Source organism: Pectinophora gossypiella, chromosome 1 (assembly GCF_024362695.1).
Source record: "Pectinophora gossypiella chromosome 1, ilPecGoss1.1, whole genome shotgun sequence".
Classification (NCBI taxonomy): Eukaryota; Metazoa; Arthropoda; class Insecta; order Lepidoptera; family Gelechiidae; genus Pectinophora; species Pectinophora gossypiella.
In genome coordinates, this window is record NC_065404.1 from 4,583,546 (window position 1) to 4,605,375 (window position 21,830).

Genomic DNA, 21,830 nt, shown 5'->3' on the forward strand with positions numbered 1-21,830 from the left:
TTCCCGTAAGTGAGTCCTCGTGAGCCCGCCGAACCGGCGCTATGCGAGCAGTGAGTCAAGCCCGGTAGGGTATGAAGCACGGAGATAGGTGAGCGGGAGCCGTGGCGAGCATGCCGCACCAGTTCGGGAGCGGCGCGGGCGGCGTGGCGGGTGGCGGGGTGTCGCCGCCGCCGCAGCACGGCGCGCTGTTCCCGCGCTACGCCAGCGCCGCGGGGCCCGGCGCCGGCGCCTACCGCCCCGAGGAGCGCCGCCTCACGCGTGAGGCCATGGAGCGCTACCTGCGGGACCGCTCCGACATGGTCGTCGTCATCCTGCACGCTAAAGTTGCCCAGAAGTCTTATGGCAACGAAAAACGTTTCTTCTGTCCGCCCCCCTGTATTTACTTGTTCGGAGATGGCTGGCGATTGCGTCGCGAGCGCATGCTGAGGGAGGGAGAAACGGAGCAAGCGGCTCAACTATGCGCCTTCATTGGCATTGGCAACTCTGACCAGGATATGCAGCAGTTAGACTTAAATAATGGCAAGCAATACTGTGCCGCCAAAACCTTGTACATATCAGATTCTGATAAAAGGAAACACTTTATGCTGTCTGTCAAAATGTTTTATGGGAATGGTCATGATATTGGTATATTTAATAGTAAAAGGATAAAAGTTATCTCGAAACCTTCTAAGAAAAAGCAGTCATTGAAGAATGCAGATTTGTGTATCGCCAGTGGGACGAAAGTTGCTTTATTTAATAGACTGAGGTCACAGACTGTGTCTACAAGGTATCTGCATGTAGAAAATGGCAATTTCCATGCCTCATCCACCCAGTGGGGAGCGTTCACCATTCACCTACTAGATGACAATGAGAGTGAATCAGAGGAATTTGCTGTGAGAGATGGATATGTGCATTACGGGTCTACTGTGAAACTAGTATGCTCTGTCACAGGCATGGCGTTACCAAGGCTCATAATAAGAAAGGTAAATATTATTTAGAGTTTAAATAGATTCAACATAGTCTATGTAAATAAAGCTTGCTTAGAAACTTTCTTGTAGACTTTCTGAGTAGTATGTATATTATAATAAAAGATGTTCTCACATTCATATAAAAACAAGTTACATTTTTTTATTAAAATTGAAGTTACCTACTCTTTTCTTAAGTAAGCTAATAAATACAGATTCAACCCCATTGGCACATTTTATTTTATATATTTTTTTTTATTTGTTACAAAATTCTTTTTTTTTTTCTGGCTATATCTGCAATCAGTATCTTTCTTTTTCTGTTTACTATGAGTAGATTTGTTATACGTAAAGTGTTCCAAATTCTAATATAGAAATATTTGTTTAGGTTGACAAACAGATGGCCCTACTGGAGGCAGACGACCCTGTATCCCAGCTTCACAAATGTGCGTTTTACATGAAGGACACGGAACGGATGTACCTATGTTTATCTCAGGAGCGTATCATACAGTTCCAAGCTACACCTTGCCCTAAGGAGCCGAACAAAGAGATGATCAACGACGGAGCTTGTTGGACTATCATATCCACTGATAAAGCGGAGTACCAGTTCTATGAGGGCATGGGACCGGTCAGGTAAATAAATAATTATTATCAATTTAACATTTTTCACCAAACCATCAAAACTGCTTATGGTCAGTCAACCGACCGCATGTTTGGGTACAAAAATGAAAAAAAAGAAAAAAACTATTTAACATTATCAATTTTACATTACATATATTCTTAATTCAGTTAACTGTTAATTGACGAAGTTAATCTTTCAAGTAATGGATTAACTTTTGCTTTAAAAATTATTAACAAAATTTATTAAATCCATTAATTTTCCTCACGGCCATTAATCGTTAATTACGTAGGTACCTATTATTTGCCAAGAGAGTACCCTGCGGACCCCGGCGGCGCAAAAACAGGCGCTTAGTAATGTATCGTGCGTGAGAAAAAATAAGTATCTGATAATTCAATCATATTGTCACAATAAGATGTTACTTACATTTCTTATTTCAAATATTCTAATAATAACAGTAAATATAAAAAGATAATACATAAATTACCATCTGAATAGAATAGAAATTATTTATTACAAAAGGACTCCACACACAAAAACAAGACAATAAAATCACTTAAAAATTTTCACAAAACAATTACAGAAAGCATATATTTGTCAGTCCTAACATACCATAACAAATATTGCACACACAGAAAGTACAAAAACAAAAGAGAAATATAAAGAGTACAACAGGCGGCCTTATTGCTAAGTAGCAATCTCCTCCAGGCGAACTTTGAGTGAACAACTTGACTTTTATAAACTGTTAAATAAATAAATATTTTGAACAAATTTTATGGAAGTAGATTTAACACGAATGTTATTCGAATAAACATCATAATTTTTATAGGTAAGGAAGTACAAATGATTCAATTCAAGTCTATCATAAATCCCCTATGAATTGCGACTATACTTACAAATGCCCAAATTGATAAGATTACCATGTTTGTATTTGATCACTTTTTTTAAAATCCACTAATTCAATGAGGGACTTCTGGGCCACTTCCCCAAAAAACATAGGCGCTGTATACGTAACTCCTACGTGATTATTACCTATTGTCTCATTATTATTCAAAAATATCATGTAATGGCAGAGGCATATATAAAAATAATCGTTGCTTGATATTTATATCAAATACGTATAGAATTATGTTGCTACTTATATTGCTTCTCTTTATTTTTATCAGAATAATAGTGGGTGGAAGATGTGTTGTACTTGGGTGTAATAACAAGGGTCATCATTAACGAGTATACACAAAAACAAAGAAAAGATAAATTATGTCTGTTATCCGTGAAAAGAAAACGAAAGCAATGTTGCACAGCGCCATCTATATTTTTTTGAGGAATGTGTCCCTTATTCTGCTCTAATTATCTAAAACAAATACTAAGGACAAGAAGTAGTAGTGTCGTCTCTTACGATTACGACAGCGATAGTTAAAAAAATAAAGAATTTACTCGTAAGTAATGGATTAGTAGCCGCCACCGACTGCTTAACGTGCCCTACGAAGCACGGACCGTCTTACTTTTTGACAATCGGGTGATCAGCCTGCAATGTTCTAACCAAACTAGGGATTACATCACAAAGTGGTTTCATGTGATATGACCTCGCCGGGAATGGAACACGGGGCCTCAAGATCGAGAGACCGACTTTCTAACCATTAGACACGGAGGCCGTTATAAGTGCCTTTATTATCTCGTAAAGGCGCTAGGCGTATCGCTGACGATAGATAGCCCGCGGTACTTTAGCTCGTGAGAATAAACATTCAATTTGGAATGTGTCCAGATTTTACATCATTGTCAGTTAAATAACTTCCAACTGCCGTAAAATAGCGCAAGAGTTATGTAAAAAGATCTTTATTCCTTAGACAGATAGGATCAGATCACAGGTAAGAACAATTTAAAAAAAAAAGCCCGCCAATTTAAGGAAGTATTAAAGCAGCGTTTCCACTGTCAATCTAAAAAAAAGCCCGCCAATTTAAGGTAGTATTATTAAAGCAGCGTTTCCACTGTCAATCAAAGCGGACACTATTTTCTTGTACTATTTTCAAAAAAAAATCACCCAACTCAGGTTTTCTGGGTGAAATTCATCGAACTTAATTCTTAAATCAAAAGGAAATCGTATTAATTTACAATCTGGTAGGCACATTATTGGTATACGCGGGCCGTTTTCAGCAACTCGACATCTGGGCGCCTATTTTGCGGACCGTACGGAGCACCGCGTATGGTCGTGGACACCTTATAGCGATTTCGCACTGCGATCCGAATTCCTGAAAATATTGATCTAGAAAAATCGGACGACGAAAATCGGATCTAATCCGTAAACTGTAACTATTTCGGAATGTTTGTTTCGTGAATTCGGATTCAGTGCGAAACGGTTCGTACGGTTGAAATGCGTTGTTTCAGGAATGCTCCGACATAGTATCCGCATTTTCTGAATTTATACCAAATATACAAAAAAACGACGTACCGTGCGGATTTTCCCATCGATTACGCTATAGGGATACTCTCCGATTCAATTTCCCATCAGAGGACGTGCAGCTTCTTTCATTAGCATATTCAAATCCCTCACCAAAGTTTCTTCTCCATCAGATCGCCAGTGACACCAGTTCCACTAGTCCACTCGTTGAACCTAAACGGCGGAGGGGACGTGGCAATGTTGGAGCTGGCTGGAGACAACTTCACGCCCTCGCTCCAAGTGTGGTTCGGAGACGTGGAAGCGGAGACCATGTACCGCTGCGCCGAGTCGATGCTGTGTGTCGTGCCAGATATATCTCAGTTTAGAGGGCAGTGGCTATGGGTGCGGCAACCTACTCAGGTAAGTTTCTAAAGCCTACTGATTTCTTGGACTACTACGAATACATTTACAATTGGTTACTTGACAGTTGTAAACAATATAATATGAAATATGTCGGATATGGTAGTTTATCATTTAACGAAAATTATTGCTATTAGTTTCTTTTTTCTTAAGATCATTTTTAAATATTTAATTTTTACAAAATAAGAATGCGTTTTTTTATCTGTGTATTACAGACCCGAAACAAGGGCGGCCATGATTAACCTTCGTGTGACGTCACATTTTACAAAATAAACAAAAACTATCTGTCAGGTTTCAAGTTCTTTGTTTGTTGAGATGTGACGTCACAGGGCGAAATGTCACGTGACCAAACGTTTTCGCGCGAAATTTAAAATAATTGAAGAAAACTATGTTTTCTTTTTCTATTATATAAAGCTTTTTCGAGAAAATAAAATGTTTTAAGAGGTACAAAATGAGATTCTGTAATTTTTTAAATACTTATCCGAAAACTAACAAACAGCCAATTTACGTGTTGTAACAAAGCGTATTATGTAGGTACTAAGTACTCTATCTAATCTATTTTTAATTCTGTGCGCCATTCTCCTTCAATAATGATTGTTGCACAGTAATTTATTTGTCAAGTTTACGTTCAAGTGCCGCTTCCGAATCAGGTTTTGCAATTATGGCGTATGACCATAAACTCGTTCTACTTCACTAGAAAAAATAATAAAAAGCTTTATGGATAACATACTGCTCTGTCCCGCAGTCCCGCTACATTTTATTTATTTATTTATGGTTAAAATAAATGGTGTCAAAAAATAATGCCATAGGCCCCGACTCGACCTCTAAACCAATGAATTCGACTATCAGTTTGAATATCATATTACGCGGTTTCCACGATTTGTGCCCAGTTAATAGCAATAGGGACACGCCCAGTGCTTCCACCTATTTCTACCAAATTATTCCTCCCAGGGGAAATAGATTTCCATTCATTTGTACTACATTATCAGAACATCTTATTTAGTTATATACCATCATGTCGACAATCAACACATAATAATATCACGTAATGGTGCAAATAAGAAAAAAAAGAAAAAAGAAAACTTCTTCTGGTGAAAGTAAGATGATTCCGTGCTTCGGAGGGCACGTTAAGCCGTTGGTCCCGGCTATTAGCCGTAGAAACACCTCCACCAAAAGGAATATGCTCCATACCCTCTCCGGTTGATTGAGGGGAGGCCTGTGCCCAGCAGTGGGACGTGTATATGTTGTTTATATATGCGCGCAATCTATCATCTAGTAACATAACAAGAAAATGCTTGCTCTAGTTTGTTGGTTTTGTCAAGTATAAATCGAAAGTTATTTTTAAGACTGTTTTCCAAATAAGCACTTCTTCTATCGTGTGGGTTGTGAGGTGAATTACCAACCTCATCAACCCTGGTGTCAGGGTTATTATTGAGCCGCCAAAGGTCCCTGACATGGCTCATGTAACGACTACTTACTTTTACATCGGGACCAACGACTTAACGTGCCCTCCGAAGCACAGATTATCTTACTTTCGTACAATCAGGTGATCAGCCTGTAATGTCCTAACCAAACTAGGGATCACAAAGTAATTTTTGTGATATTACCCCACTGGGATTCGAACCCAGGACCTTCGGATCGTGAGGCTAATGGACCCCGGAGGTCGTTAAAATAAGCACTAATTTGTATAGTTTAGAAGCCGTGAGTTGCTTAATAATTTTCACACGGGTGAAAATCAAATAGCAAAAGAAAAGTATTAATAAAGTTGTATGTAGATTGCTACGGTCGAGTGCGTTTAAAGCAGAAGTTTCCAACCGTTTTACCCTGAGAAATGGACATTAAAATGATGCATTTTTATTTTAATATAGGTACGTGAGACTTGTTAGCGTGTTTGCAACTCATTAAAGAAATTACAAAAGGTTGGCGGCCTCTGTTTTAAAACTTACAATTTTAAGAAGTACTAACAAAATTGTGCCAATTTTTGTAGGCTCAAGTTTCTTTTAGTCTGACAGCTATAAAAATACCTAGTATTCTTATTTTTTTTTTATTAGGTTTGCTAACAAAAACACTTTTACATGTAAGTTAAGCTATATATACAAATACTGTACTAGTGCTCATCAAATTGTATTATTTCCTATGATAACCGTCTGACATTTAATTTAATTGTAATGTTCTTTTTACATTGGATTGAGGAGTCATATCATATAACGAAACATTTTTTTTGCATGCTACTTTAAGCGAAATGTGTGAAACTATAATTTTTATTACTTTTACTACCACATATGTACCACATTTTTTTGCAGTAAACGAATTTGAATTTGAAATTAAAGCCAAACTGAACATGCTAATTCATTTACGCTACAAAGCATGACAATTTGTATAAAGTACTTTCAGTCACTAATGATAAATACAGTAGTCGTAATGAGCGTAATAAAACTTTATCTATCGCCCATATGTTCCCAAATATTTGGTAACGGAACATCTACCAATTAAATACTTTTTATTCTAGAATAAGGAATAATACTCACATAAGGAATAATACTCACACAGCACGACAACTCTCCGCTCCCCACCAGCGGCTGAGCTAGGTTTACCTCACCCCCTATTGGTCTTACTTTAGTCTTACCAACGTGTAGTGTCTGTGTAAAACGAGGGTTTTTGTATGAAGTGTCCAGAGTATGCCTAATGGTGCTAATTCCTGTAAACACCATCTAATTTTATTTTAAAATATACCTGTCATTTTCTTATCCGCCGAAAAGGAAAGGGACGGGTAATCGACAAGCATAAAATTTATGAAACACATGTCAATATTAAGCACAAATCTAAAATAAAATAACCTATAAAAAATATGCATTGGCTAATAATCCGACAGAATTAAGTTGACAGCACACGTCAAACGGTTTGCATACCAGCGAGATACCTTTTTGGTTCGCCCGGGTTATTCATTAATTTACTCATTCTTCCTAAAATTAAGAGCTGTCAATCATCTGTCCCTTTCATTTTCGGCGGATAAGAAAATGACAGTAATAACTTTAGGTCTGCAGGAATCGGGGCCATTGTCAATCTAAATTAAAACAAAGTTTATCTCTGCCAGAATCCACAGCATGTAGCAAATGTTTTTGACTAAACGAGGAATAAAATGGTTGTTTTATCCTCTCGTAGGTCGCAAAGAGTAATAGAATATCTCCTCCGCTTCAGGTGCCGGTGTCTCTAGTGAGAAACGATGGCATTATATACGCTACGGGGCTGACGTTCACATACACGCCGGAGCCGGGCCCGCGGCCCGTGTGCCCGCCCGTGGATGACGTCATGCGACCCGAGCCCGCAGCCGGCTGGCACCACGACGCACACACGCACCGCCTGCCAGACAACACCCTGCAATAGCCCATGGACTGCAGGCTAGAAGACAGCCTGCAGTAACCAACCAACCTCCAAAGAACCATCTAGAACAACAAAGAAGTAAACGCTTAAAGTGACAAATGCCAACGTGACTAGTGATTTGGTGAGTGATTCAAAGACATTTTGTAATTAGCTCGATAGTGCCTAATGTCTATTGACTGTAGTGATGTAGTTGACGGATCCGGTCGGTAATTGTGTGCGGATAGTAGTGTAGACTGCTATTTTTTACATGTGAAACAAATGTTTAAGTGCTAGGGGTCATACTAAAAGGGATAAAAGCTTTATTATGGTAAAGTGGAAGCCGTATAAGTCAATTGATTTACTTGTAAAGGCTAGATTCGCAAGGCGATACAGGACTACGACAGTTGTGTGCCTAAATACGAAAGTAATATTAGATTATGTTTGTATGTTCGAGATTATGACACCAAAATACTATAAACATAAAGTAAAGTAAGAATTAATAGCAATAATTTACTGGCAATAGCAATAGCAATAAGACTGGTTGTTTAAACCATATTATTGTCGCCTTAAGGTGAAAATCTCGGAAGCGCCTTTTTGAACAACCATAGAACGTAATTGTCGCAAATAAACCATTGCAAAAGACACGCTAGTTTAATCTTGGTAATAAATTATAGTCACGATTTTTATCCTAAAAAAATATTATATAAAATCGAGTTCTTACACAATGTTCGAAGCGAATGTTCGAAAAAGGCTCTTACATGGTTTCCCCTAAGTATAAGGCGACTTTATGTGCAATTTGCTTATTGTGTTTAAGCTATATAATTAAATATTCTGCTTTTATGAAATCCACTGATGTTGCAGTCGCTACATTCGGTAGCATTTCCTACACCAGCATTTAACACGGAACTATTTTTAAAACATTCGTAATGTGTGTATTTTATGAAAATGGTAAAGGATCTCTCTCCTATAGATTTGTTTCTTCGGGGCCAAATAGCTGTAATATCCATGACAAGTCATTGTGTTAAATAATTACAATTTGATTAGTTAATGTAAGTTTAGCTGGGTTGAGGATAATCGAGATTGTTTAGCGTGTTCGAGTACTGGTTTGAATTATTTGTAAATTATTTAAGTTTAGTGAGAATTCGCTGAGAATTGTTAAGAAAGCCAAAACCTAAGTGTAGTTAGGTAGTCGCGTCTCACTCGCTCGGTTCTGTTTATATTGATTTAAGGCTCCACCACACTAGTGAATACCGATGTCACTCAAGTCTAGCGATGTGCGATCTGAGACAGATTGATCGGAAAATTGACCTAGTAGAATGACAGCAGGACAGAAATATAGTGCAACGCTTAGCGCGAAAGAGACGAGAGATATGTCACTAATCTAATCATGCTAATTTGTAAAGAGTGTAGGGCTTTACCTTCAGAGCAACGCTCTTGTCGGTGTAGTATATTCTACATATTTCTATTCATAGCTAATGTTTGATTTCTATTTATTTAGCTTCATATGCCTCTATGTATTGTATAAGCTCTTTACTTGGGGTGAAGACGTAAATATTCAGAAGCGAACTGCAATAGTGAATCGATACAATGGTCCCGATTCCTGCAGACACCTCCTAATTTCACTTTAAGTTATACCTGTCATTTTCTTATCCGCCGAAAAGGAAAGGTGACAGCTCTTAATTTTAGGAAGAATGAGTAAATGAATGAATAACCCGTGCGAATCAAAACGGTACCTTGCTGGTATGCAAACCGTTTGACGTGTGCTGTCAACTTAATTCTGTCGGATTATTGGCCAATGTAAAATTTTTAGACGGTTGTTTTAGATTTGTGCTTAAAATTGACGTGTGTTCCATAAATTGTATGCTTGTCGATTACCTGTCCCTTTCCTTTTCGGCGGATAAAAAATGACAGATATAACTTAAAATAAAATTAGATGGTATTTACAGGAATTAGCACCAATGAGTCGTTTATTTCGCTTTATTTCTAGAAAAAAAAAATTGACCAATCCATCTTGAATCTCGCATCTTTATCAAGGGGTGACGTCGAGTGTTATTAGTGAAACCCTTTAGCCGAGATTGGCTCACAGTTTGCCTGCACCAATAGGTACACCAACACCACACTTAGCACCGCTGTGCGTATATATATCTACCGAGATTTTACGAACAACTTATAGATAAGTAGCTTTAGTCCATAGTACACGATTTTTTCTATTGTTTTAAAAAACAAAACTCGCAAATGAAATTATATTTATTTAAGCGAAATTAATTATTTAGGAAATCTATAATTTTGAATATTGATTTGGTGTGTATTTTTAATAAAAGTGTGATTTCAAACATTCCATACGGAAAATGTAATGAGAAGTACAAAAGATATCAATATTTTTGTAGCGAACATTGAATTACAAAATAATTTTATGGAATTGGTATAGTAACAGTATTACTATGAAATTATGATTACATTGAGCCGTAACATTGTCGTCGATTTGTATGAAATGATGAGCAAACTTTTATGTAATACTTAATCGTACATTTTTATCAGTTTACATTTGGTACATATTTCTACTTTTGACAAGTGATCATATTAAACGGCTGCTCGATATATTGTCAACTCACTGTACAACTGTGAAACGTTTAGAGCAGTAATTTTGAGATATGAATATTTTTTAATAAAATTGAATTTAAATGAACATTGCTTTTATTGCGCCGGAAACACCTTTCACAGGCTGACGTCACGCGTGCATGTAATCTTTGTACATGTACTTAGCCAAGTTGCAAACAGTTACGAGAATGGATAGTGATAAAACCGCTCACCTAACATGAAGATTTGACAGATCCGGTTACAGAAACAACTGCCTGACTGACCTTCTAACCCGCGAAGGGATAACAGTCAAATGTAGAAAGTCACAACCCTCCGAAACGCATTTCTCGGAAATATTTGGACACAACACTGAGATCTCATAATCAAATAGACTCACATTCACCAAAGAGTTTTTCTAAAAAAGCGTCCGAACCGTGTTGTAAATACGTTTACATTAATGTAGATAGTATAAGTTCGTTCCCTCAAAGTAAGATGTTGTGGCTGTTCAAATAAAGTGCAATATCGGTTGCCGTCGCTTGCGAGATTGGTTGTCTATTTGTTATACGAGGTCTATGGGGCACAGTGATAAAAATGTATGGGATTGAGATGTCACCTTATGTCAATTGTACTTGTATTTTTCGAGTGTCATAATCGTTTACCTCTTGGCGAAACGTGCTCACGCGTCTGACGTACAGTCATGAGCAATATTATGTACCCACTTTAGAACCCCGTCGCACTATACATACTTCGGTTTTATTTGTCAAAAAAGTGAATACATATTAAAGTTGGTTGCAAAGTGTATACATATTTGGGGTTCTACAAACTCATGAGCATGTCACTTTAGCTACGGTTTCGACTGTGGTTGTTACTGTTTGTATAATTACATTGCCAAAAGTTCTCACGCCGGGCGGATCTCGCTTCTCTATCACATTGTTTAATTAAAACTGAGAGGTCAAGTGTAATTAACTACTTATGAATCAGATAATCAAGAAATCACTGCCTCGACTAACTTCTGTGGGAACGTCTTCAAAAAGTCTTCACATGATAATAACAAGTGTCTTCCCCCACATAGCGTTCCGCCCCGCTGGCTCTGACCTCAGATAATTATCACAAGTTTATAGCGATCCGCCATTGTTCGTAGCCGAGATTCATGAAAAACAGGATTAATATTTATGACATGTGAATGCGGTCTGTAATATTCAATGAAATACAATGAAAATTGGTACGTAATTGAGTCAATTGGTGCTCGTCCGAGTCGATGTATTGAAACGTAATTGTGCTATTTCTGCCGCCGATCTATGGACGCGGGCTTGAAGTAGGTACTACACAAGCAATTGTGCATGCAATGAATGACGCCTCATTACACCGTAAGACGGGCTGATAATGACGGCCCCACTAATCGCCGGCAAATGTAGAAAATCACATGTAAATCATCTTTTATCTGAGCTAAATCGCCGTAATCGGGCTTCCCCATATCCTGCTAAGAGTCATTTCCGTATTATAATTATAATTGAGTAATTGCGGAGATAATTGTTTATGTAACGTAATGGCATCCTGCTACTTTCAATTGTTTGCTAATGTCCTTGTGTAAAAGCGATGGTGGTCGACATGCACGATCTAGGTACCTTTGTGTTTTTTACTCTTGGACATTCTCAACTCAGGCTGGCATTCTTAATGGGGTAGGTAAAGCTATATCTCAACAAAGACTGTCAGCAACTTATGTTCCTTAAATACGATCCCTGTCCCTTGATTGATCCTTGATCCTTGTATTTGGGTTTGGAAGAAAGAATATAAAATACTTATTACATATACATACATAAACAGCCTATATACATCCCACTACTGGGCACATGCCTCCCCTCAATCAACCGGAGGGTGTATGGGGGTATGGACCACGCTGCTCCAATGTGGGTTGGTGGAGGTGTTTTTACGGCTAATAGCCGGGACTAACGGCTTAACGTGCCCTCCGAAGCACGGAATAATCTTACTTTTTCGGACAATCAGGTGATTCAAGTCTGAAAAGTCTTTACCATACAAAGGACAGTCTCACAAAGTGATTTCGATAATGTCCCCCATCGGGAATCGAACCCGGATCTCCAGATCGTGAGCCTAATGCTCTAACCACTTCACCACGGAGGCTGTATTATATATAAAAGCCACACACACAAAGACATCAGTCTTAAAATTACACGATTTTTACGATTTGATACAATTGATCTATTTACCCATCTACTTTATGCCGTGCAGTGACTGCTTATATCGTTTATAGAAGACGGACTTTTCTATCGTGTGGTTTGTGAGGATGACCAACCTGTAAGGGTTATTATTGTGCCGCCGAAAGTCCCTATCGACTACGTACTTACATCAGTAAGTAGTAACCGGGACCAACCTTCGGAAGCAAGAATCTTCAGGTTAGGAAATTACAGTCACCCGGTCGTCCGAAAGTAACATGATGATTTGACTTCATCAAAGATAAATTATAAAATGCTAATCTAGCAATAGAACCCTGTCTAAGATGATCAAAAATCAATCTCATTTTACTTTTCGACTTATTTTCGAATTTAATTTATGAATTAAGTAACAATGAGTACGACGTTTGACCGTTTTTATTATAGACTTCACAGGACAGTATTTCCATACAAACTCCAAAGAAAACTTTCGTTTTGACGTTTCGTAAAAAGTATCGCATTTGACGAGGTTGTAAAGTACTACATAGTAGGTAATAAGTACTTTATGTGCAGTGTATGTGTGCAAAACATACATACAAAAACTCACGCCCATAATTACCAATGGGGTAGACATATACAAGCAATTAGGAGACAACTTGTCGCCGCTTTTAATACGAAGTCTTAGATGGATATGAGTCATATCATATCATATATGGTGACAGGCAAAAGTTTACTCAACTCTATGCGGTGTCCGTGAGGGCACGGTACAAATCGTGAGATAGCGACTCGCACTTGCTATTAAACTTCGTCCCCAATTCGTACCATTTGTCGAGTGACAACTTCTTATCTCGCGATATTGCGCTGCAGTTGTAGAGAATAGTTATCGACGGGCGAAGTCTGGCGCGCCGTGTGATATCACCCGATGTCTCTAGGGACACATGTCGCTCGACAAATGTCTAGTAGTGGAAACGTTTAGTTTACGAGTATACCTACAATTTGGTTCAGTTTGACTTAAAAAATAATAATAAAAAAGTTTATTTAGGTAAAACCTACGACACATTCATTCATTTACAACATTAAAATATACACACATTAAATACCTACTTACCTACCTACTTCGTAGCCGATTGCGTCGTCTAAACGCATAGGTACCTACATAGGGGAAGGACGGGTTCGATGCGGAGAGATACTGACAATACAATACAAATATAAAAAACAAGTTTTACACACAGCGACGATAGAAACAGAACAATCTGGCGGACTTATTGCTAAGCAGTGATTTCTTCCAGGCAACCACTGGCAAGAAAACATTTATCACAAATTGGTCCAGTTTGGCTGACCATATTGTATTTTAAGGATTTGTTTTATTTTAACAATCATCTTTGGTAATCAATGTACATTACTCGTATTTAAAAATCTAAATAATATAGGTATTAAAGTTTCTAGAAGTCAAATAGCCCAAATACTTATTTCGATCTTGCCCTAACTATGGGAGAGACATATAACTAAATGTCCAATAAAGCCGGCTCAATACGTTTATATATTATAAACCGACACAGATTTACTTGAGGGATCTAAAATCGTGCCAAAAAGCTATATACTAGCTAACAAGCCTTAACAAATGACCAACAGAGCAATCGGAAGTTTGTTAAAACATTTTTTTTCTGTAACAGAAATCTCGGTGAGGTGTGGGTTCATCTTGCGATCACCCCTGACTACCTCAATTGGGAATTACTCGTGAGGTTATGTTATGTTTTTTTTTCTCTCGATGGCGCATTGCAAAAAGCTAACACCCACACGTATAATGATAGCAGTAGTCGACTTGCGTGTCAGCGATCATTAGTTTTTCATCGATGACGTGAGTTAGTTCATGACGTGACTTCACCACGTAACTATCGATTGATGACGGCAAAAAAACATGTCATTGTCTTGAAAATAGTCCTTTCAGGATCTACTGCATCCGGCTATCTATCTATCTGTGGCCTGGGACCATGATAACCATCGCCCCGCACTACACCAGACTACCGGACGACTCCTCGGCACCGCAGTCGCGGAGAAAACGCTCCCATTGCTACCCAAGGGACCTCACGCGTGGAGCGGCAGCCAGGGCAACAGCAGAAACCTGAAGACGAAGAAGAAGACCAGCCCGCGCCTAAACACAGGCGGCTCACTGGGCCTTCCCCAATGGGGTCCCACCCTGTGGGCTAGACCGCGAAGGCGGGGCCAGTACCTAAGGACCCTCCCGTAGCCACGGCAGCAGTGCGTGTGTGAGATGACAGAGTGTGACGTGAGTTCACCACGTAACTATCGATTGATGACGGCAAAAAAATTGTCATTGTCTTGAAAATAGTCCTTTCAGGATCTACTGCATCCGGCTCTCTAATAGGCAACTTGGTACTTGAGGTTTTCCACATTTTCCGCTTACTCCAGCGGTCGCCGTGTCCGCACCACCCGGAACAGTGTTTATTGGTCATTTACCTGCACTAATTAAGTGTGCGATTATATCTGTACGGGGACTGTGAGAAAGCAATGTGCACACAATTGAATCATTGTCTGCTTTTTACATTCTGCGGGTTGATCTATGGAGGCGAGATATGCAGAGTGTGGGAAACGGCGCGCACTGGTGTTTTCCAACATGTCATCTCCGGCCGTGGGAGCGTAGACCGCCCCGAAATTAGCAATTAAAATTATATTTTTATGCTCAATTGTCTTAATGACCAGCGAGCCGTGGTGTTTCTAGAACATTCGGATGTTTTAGTTCTATGATCATTCCTTTGCTTTGGCGACAAATGCACATCGGCATCGTGATCACCTCAATTGATAAGTATTTTCTAAATCCATCTCCCTAGACACCAACATCAGTTGACGTTACTGCATCAACATCAGCAGTAACTCTTATTCTATCGTGTGGGTTGTGAGGTGGATTGCCAACCTCATCAACCCTGGTGTCAGGTTTACTATTGAGCCGCCAAATGCCCCAGCAGAGGACAGGAGTACGGCTTTGAAATAGACTACTCCAGGCGCCATCCCACTCGCGTCAGACAGGGTACTGCGGGGCGGAAGGCAAGAGGGAATCCACTGCCTTATTTTTCCTTAAAAAGTAGCACCGTAAGAATGCTACTGTACAAGAGCGTGGCCCTTAAATTAGTGATGAGACACCAACAACAACTGAACAATTAACTGTTCGTTTATCAAGTTCTAATTTCAAATACATGATCTTCTTTATCTTTAAAACGATGCTTCAGTTTTGGCCAGGTACTAATAAGGTTTTCAAATTACCTTACGAAAAAGAAGAGTTTGCAAATATGAAGAAATATAAAACCAACATAACATAAAGCCGATTTAAACTTTAAGGAAACAATCCGGAAAACTCTAGGAAAATATTTTCATTCAAGTCCGCAACCGTTGTGGAAATGGAAGTGATTTTCATGTCAACGAGATTAGCATCCACAACCGCTATTAAGGCAGTTGCCTTCAGACAGAATGAGATGTTATTGTACCACTAATTATACTTATCTCGATGTATGACGCGGTGACGCCAACTCTATCTACGTAGACCGAACAACAAGAAAATAATACCATATTTTCTGTAGTTATTTACTTCAACCAGGGGGTTAAAATTGCCACATCGACGCAATTCATCTAAGAAAGCGATATTGCAATTTGACATTTGCGCATATAAAAGTAAATAAGCGATGCAAACAAATATCAAAAAGCAATATTGCTTTGTTAGATGAATTGCTTCGATGTGGCCATTTTAACCCCCCAGTATTTACATATTGTAACATAAAATATCACAATTAAAGCACATAATAAAACGGGTTCTTACCGCGTTTAAATGGGGATATGAGACTCCCGATATTTCGACACTGTTGCAAGTGCCATGATCACGGGATGACTGATGAGATTGGAGTGGAATAGGTAGATCCATAATTTTCTACGGGCAGACATATCTGTCTACCCTCTTTCTTTGCCGCTTGTTTATGTTTTTGATATCGGAATTTTCGGAACCATCTGAACTCGCACGAAACTCACTACGACAAACCGCACTCACTGTGTCCTCACGTTTTTTCACCACATTAGGCCGTTTCAAGCTTTTTACTACACCTACTACTGGATTCGCGGTAAACGCGGTAAGAACCCGTTATTATGTGCTTTAATTATGATAATAACCGCGTAAACTTAAAACAATGTATAAAATATCACGCCTGTATTCAAGAAGGGGTAGGCAGAGGTGTATAAATATATAGTACACCCACTTCTCACCACTTCGCCAGCTTTATTTAAGTCCCGTGTAATAGGGCCAGGGGCCTGTTTAATAAAACTTACAATTGTAAATTACAATGACAATTTGATGTACATTGCGGAGTGTGAGAGTGATCACGAATATTTTGCAGTTTCATATTAGCTACGCAATGAACATCAAATTGTCGTTGTAATTTACAATTGTAAGTTTTATTAAACAGGCCCCAGACTGCCATTAACCGGGCGCAAATCCTGGAAACCATGTGATATCAATTACATACTTTATTACTTATGATCCAAACATGAATTCAAACACATGAAGTTGACTTCAGTGGTTAGGACCACCCAAAATTCGAACCAGTAACACTGCGATGTAAGTCAACCTTTTCCCGAACAGGGTTATTACAGATTCGAATTCACAGATTATAAATTCTATTATTTAGAAATAATTACGCGTGCCATAGTAGCGTGTTCACCATCTCCCTAGCATTATCCCGTTTTTCACAGGGTCCGCTTACCTAACCTGAAGATTTACAGGTCCGGTTTTTTACAGAAGCGACTGCCTGTCTGACCTTCCAACACGCGAAGGGAAAACCAGCCCAATACTGGTTAGGTCACATACCTCCGAAAATGCATTTCTCGGGAATGTGGATTTCCTCACTATGTTTCCCTTCACCGCTGAGCACGTCATAATCATTTATGATCCAAACATGAATTCGAAAACAAATTCGACAACCATTGGTTTAGGCCTGTGCTGGATTCGAACCTGTGACCTCAAAGTGAGAGGCAAGCGTTCTACTAAGGCCCTGCGCAGACGACAGACTATCCGTGACGCACTTTTTAGTCTGTGAAAATATAACCTATGCAATTATATGCAGTAACGCACACGACGCGCAAAAAGTCCGGCGCGTTACTGCATATAATTGCATAGGTTATATTTTCACAGACTAAAAAGTGCGTCACGGATAGTCTGTCGTCTGCGCAGGGCCTAACTGGGCTACCACGGCGTTTCTTCGGAATAGTGGCGTGATCAAACCTTTAAAATTACTAAACACAAAATCGCCTGTGACGAGCTGCGTATATAATTTAAGACACAAGTATTTATTTTTTTATTAAATCGCAGGAAGACAATTTCTGTAATGACACTTTGATTGCTTCGAGTTATGCGGCCATTGTTAAGAGGCTCAAATAGAAAGATCTGTAATAGGTTCGCAACACGGCCTACTGTCAATCAACAGTATGATTAATGCTTCATTAGCCTCTAGAATTGAATGCGCAATTTGATTCTCATATCTTTAGAGCTAAAGCTACTAAGCATTTGCTGGGTAAGCGTGATTCACCCTAGACCACATCGTCACTTACTGCAGGACTATCATGCGCAACGTGGTAAAATTATCGATCGATTCAATAACTTTTGTCGAAATCGACAGGTTTCTTTCTCCCTAACACGCGTGTAACGTGATTTTGTTCGTATTTTGACAGAACGACATGACTTGTTTAGGTTCACATATTAGCACCAATCGACAAAACGATATATTTATATCGTCAGAATCGATAAAATGACCGTGACAAAATTTTATCACGAGGCGCATCTTAGGCCTGCTGTTTATCAAAACTACATGTACTTAAATTACATGTTACAAGTGTCAATAATTACTTCACAAGTATATTTTACAATCCCTCTATATTTTTTTTATAAACGTAATTTACACGTATTTGTGAGTATCTTGTAGTGAACGTGTAGAATTGTAAGTTTTGATGACACGAGGTTACATTGTTTTTAAAAAGCTACATGTTTAAATTTCGAACTTATTTCGATTCTAGAACAAATTTGAAAAGTCACCACGCTATTCAGCGTTTATGCTCGTCCGAAAATCGCACACTTTAGTATGAGAAACGACACGAAATTGCTGTAAACACTCATATTCTTGATGTTAGATAAATGACTTCCTGCTGGTTGCTACAATAGAGGCACAGAGCCATCATTATTCCTCAGCTCAAGAATAGGCGCTGCCGTGGGAGTCTCTCACGAACTGTATTACGGATATATATTTTTTGTTTGTTCTAATTAACAGTTTTTCTAATAGCCTGCTTTTACCTTAATCGCTATGTGTGCCGTTATGCAGACAAAATTGTGCATAATTTTTGGTAATTAAGGATATTCATACAAACTGTGTAGGTATCTAAGATACTGCTGTATTGTCATTTAAAAATTGCAATTTACAAAATAAACACTAAAGACAGCAGGTTCATCGAACTTTAGTTCAGCGTTTTCCAAACTGGGTTCCGTGGCGAAGTCACCAGGTTTCCGCGATATTATTTTTACAAATACAAAAACACACACACACCCACACACACTCTCTCTCTCTCTCTCATACACACACACACACACACATACACTTCATTACCTATACAGGGTGTTAGTGACATCGTAACGAAAACTTTGACGGATGATTCCGACCATTATTCTCAGTAATTATCAAGTGGAAATAGTGGAATTTTCCGTCGTAAAAGTATAGAACTAAAAATAATTGAAAAAAAAACACAAAAATTTTCATGAATTTTCCGACAGGAAATCCCACTTGATATCAACTCAGAATCATGGCCTGAATCATCTCCCTGCGTATTTGTTACGGTGCCACTAACATCCTGTATAATTTACCACCAGTTAACAATGTTATACAAGGTGTTAAGAGACATTGTAATAAAAACTTTGAGGGATGATTCAGACCATGATTATGAGTTGATATCAAGTGGAATTTTCCATCGCAAATGTATAGAAATGAAAATAATTAAAAAAAAACAAAAAAGATATGAATTTTGCGACGGAAAATTCCACTTGAGATTAACTCCGAATGCTGGTCTGAAACTTCCCCCTAAGTATTCGTACGATGTCACTAACATTCTGTACATAAGAAACAGAAACTCACGCCTATTTACCACTAGTAAACTGTTATTCGAAATCATTTTATTTGGGGTTCCATAAAACAATGTTCGGTGAGGATTCCGTTAATTTAAAAATTTTAGATCCTCTGGTTTAGTATATAATTCGTCAAAAAAAAAAAAACAAATAATTTCCATTACAATCGGTATTAACACGTTGACAATTAAACAGAGTACTTGAGTACAGCCGTTAAGCCGTTGGTCCCGGCTGCATTAGCAGTCGTTAATAACCATCAATCCGCACTGGGCCCGCGTGATGGTTTAAGGCCCGATCTCCCTACCCATCCATAGGGAAGGCCCGTGCCCCAGCAGTGGGGACGTTAATGGGCTGATGATGATGATGATGACTTGAGTACAGAGAATTTGAGTATAATCTTTGTTAATTTGTTGCTCAATGCTAGGTACATTAAGGTTTGGTACAAATGAGTAGGTTGTAGGTACATGGGCGGTGTTGTTTGTGGTCACCGAAGTAGAACTGAGCATCATTGGCAGGGTTCGTGTTAAGGCGTGGCCTGCACCATACTTGGATGACTTCGCATATTCTGGCGCTGAATCATTATGAGTAAGGATTGAGTTAAGCTTCTATCTTGAACTGGGAGCGATTAAAAAATAAAAAAAACATAGAACACGTTCAAATGCTTCTCTTTCCGGTCATGTCGTAAAATCATATAGCATTAGCTCACGACTTTATCCCAATTGAGGTAGTCAGAGGTACATCCATCGCGAGGAAAAGTAAGTATCTACGCCTCACTGAGGTTTCTGTTAGACCAACGTAATAGGTGATGAGCCGTATAGAATAGAATATAAATTGTTTATTATAAAAGGACGCCACACACAAAAACAAGACAATAACATCACTAAATATATAAAATAAAATAATATATATATAAAAAATAAATAAATATATATTTATTATTATTTTTTTTATTTATTTTGTTATTTATTTTTTTATAATTAATATAAATATATATTTGTATAAAATTAAAAATTAATAATTGAAATTAATTATTATTTTATTGTATTAAAATAATATATTTTTTTTAAAAAGAAGTCAGAAATGAAGAAATAATAACATCACTTAAAATTTTCACAAAACAATTACAAAGAAGCATAGCATCGTCTATAATGGTCGAGCCAAATGTGTTAGTAAAATTTAACAGAGGGATTATGTCCTTTCTAACATGATGGTCAATTTTTATGGACGATAGGCTGATCCCTTGTCATCATAAGGTTCGTCATATTCATCTTAGGACTAAGTATCAACAGTGTCTGTTTTTACTTTGCGTACCTAGTAGTATTTGAACATAGTTGTATTTGAGCTTTTATTCCCGTCTGCCACCACCAATTATACCACCAGTGGTGGCAGATAGAACACATTTAGTTGCTTCTGCCACCATGGGGGTAGATGGTACTAAAAAGTACTATCTGACCCCACTGGTGGTAGAATTGGTGATGGCAGACGGGACTAAAGGTATTTGAGTTGTCTTTTTTGTTGTTGTGATTATTTATATCTTTGCCCACCCTATTAAGGATAAAGTGAGTGAATTTATGTATGTAAGTATGTAAGAACTCTTATACGCCAAGTTCTCCGAACGATGTTTTTACATTGATGTGTACAGTAATGACCAATATTATGTTCCCACTTTAGAACCCTGTCGCACTATCATATTTGACATTTCATGAGACTTACGGTTTTATTAATCAAAAAAGTTAATGTGACATGGTTTCAAAGTGTATACATATTAATACTTGTGCTGGATAAGCGCGACAGCACAACAAAAACGTTGCACCACATTGCGTAGACGTGGCATAATAGGTATACAATGAAACCAATACAGATCGCAATATGAAGCTTCCTGCTTAGAAGTCTGATAAAGAGATATTTTTTACCTTAATTTTTTGATGTGACTTATTGTAGATTTGCCGCAGACGGCATTAACTACTTGGCCGGACAAATGGGGAGCACTGAAGGCTCTCACGTTGAGCGCGAACCTCGGCTCAGGGCGTCGTCTGAGAGGAAAAATATTTGAAAGAATTAATCGACCCTAGTGGGTCGATAGCGATAAGCGCTGATTGAGGGAAATCGTCGACCACGCCGGCGGGTTCCTGGAGTGTTTGGTGTCGCGAGCTGATTGGCTATTTTTTACCACACTAGAAGAAAAACATAACATAATCTCACATAT

At 38.4% G+C, this 21,830-nt stretch overlaps 1 protein-coding gene across 1 annotated transcript; it reads left to right on the top strand.

The window, feature by feature from the left end:
- The first annotated feature begins 77 nt into the window (after positions 1–77).
- LOC126381891 (suppressor of hairless protein) lies at positions 78–8,224 on the top strand. The gene is made up of 4 exons (XM_050031454.1): positions 78–962; positions 1,330–1,574; positions 4,129–4,354; positions 7,553–8,224. Exons 1-4 carry the CDS (start codon positions 111–113, stop codon positions 7,736–7,738), a joined length of 1,509 nt encoding a protein of 502 aa, XP_049887411.1. The 5' UTR covers positions 78–110; the 3' UTR covers positions 7,739–8,224.
- Positions 8,225–21,830: the final 13,606 nt, after the last annotated feature.

Excerpts from the sequence above, each read along its gene's own strand:
- LOC126381891 (XM_050031454.1), top strand. The coding sequence starts at position 111 with ATGCCGCACCAGTTCGGGAGCGGCGCGGGCGGCGTGGCGGGTGGCGGG. Across the intron at positions 963-1,329 it reads CAAGGCTCATAATAAGAAAG|GTTGACAAACAGATGGCCCT; the intron begins GTAAATATTATT and ends ATATTTGTTTAG. Across the intron at positions 4,355-7,552 it reads GGGTGCGGCAACCTACTCAG|GTGCCGGTGTCTCTAGTGAG; the intron begins GTAAGTTTCTAA and ends CCTCCGCTTCAG.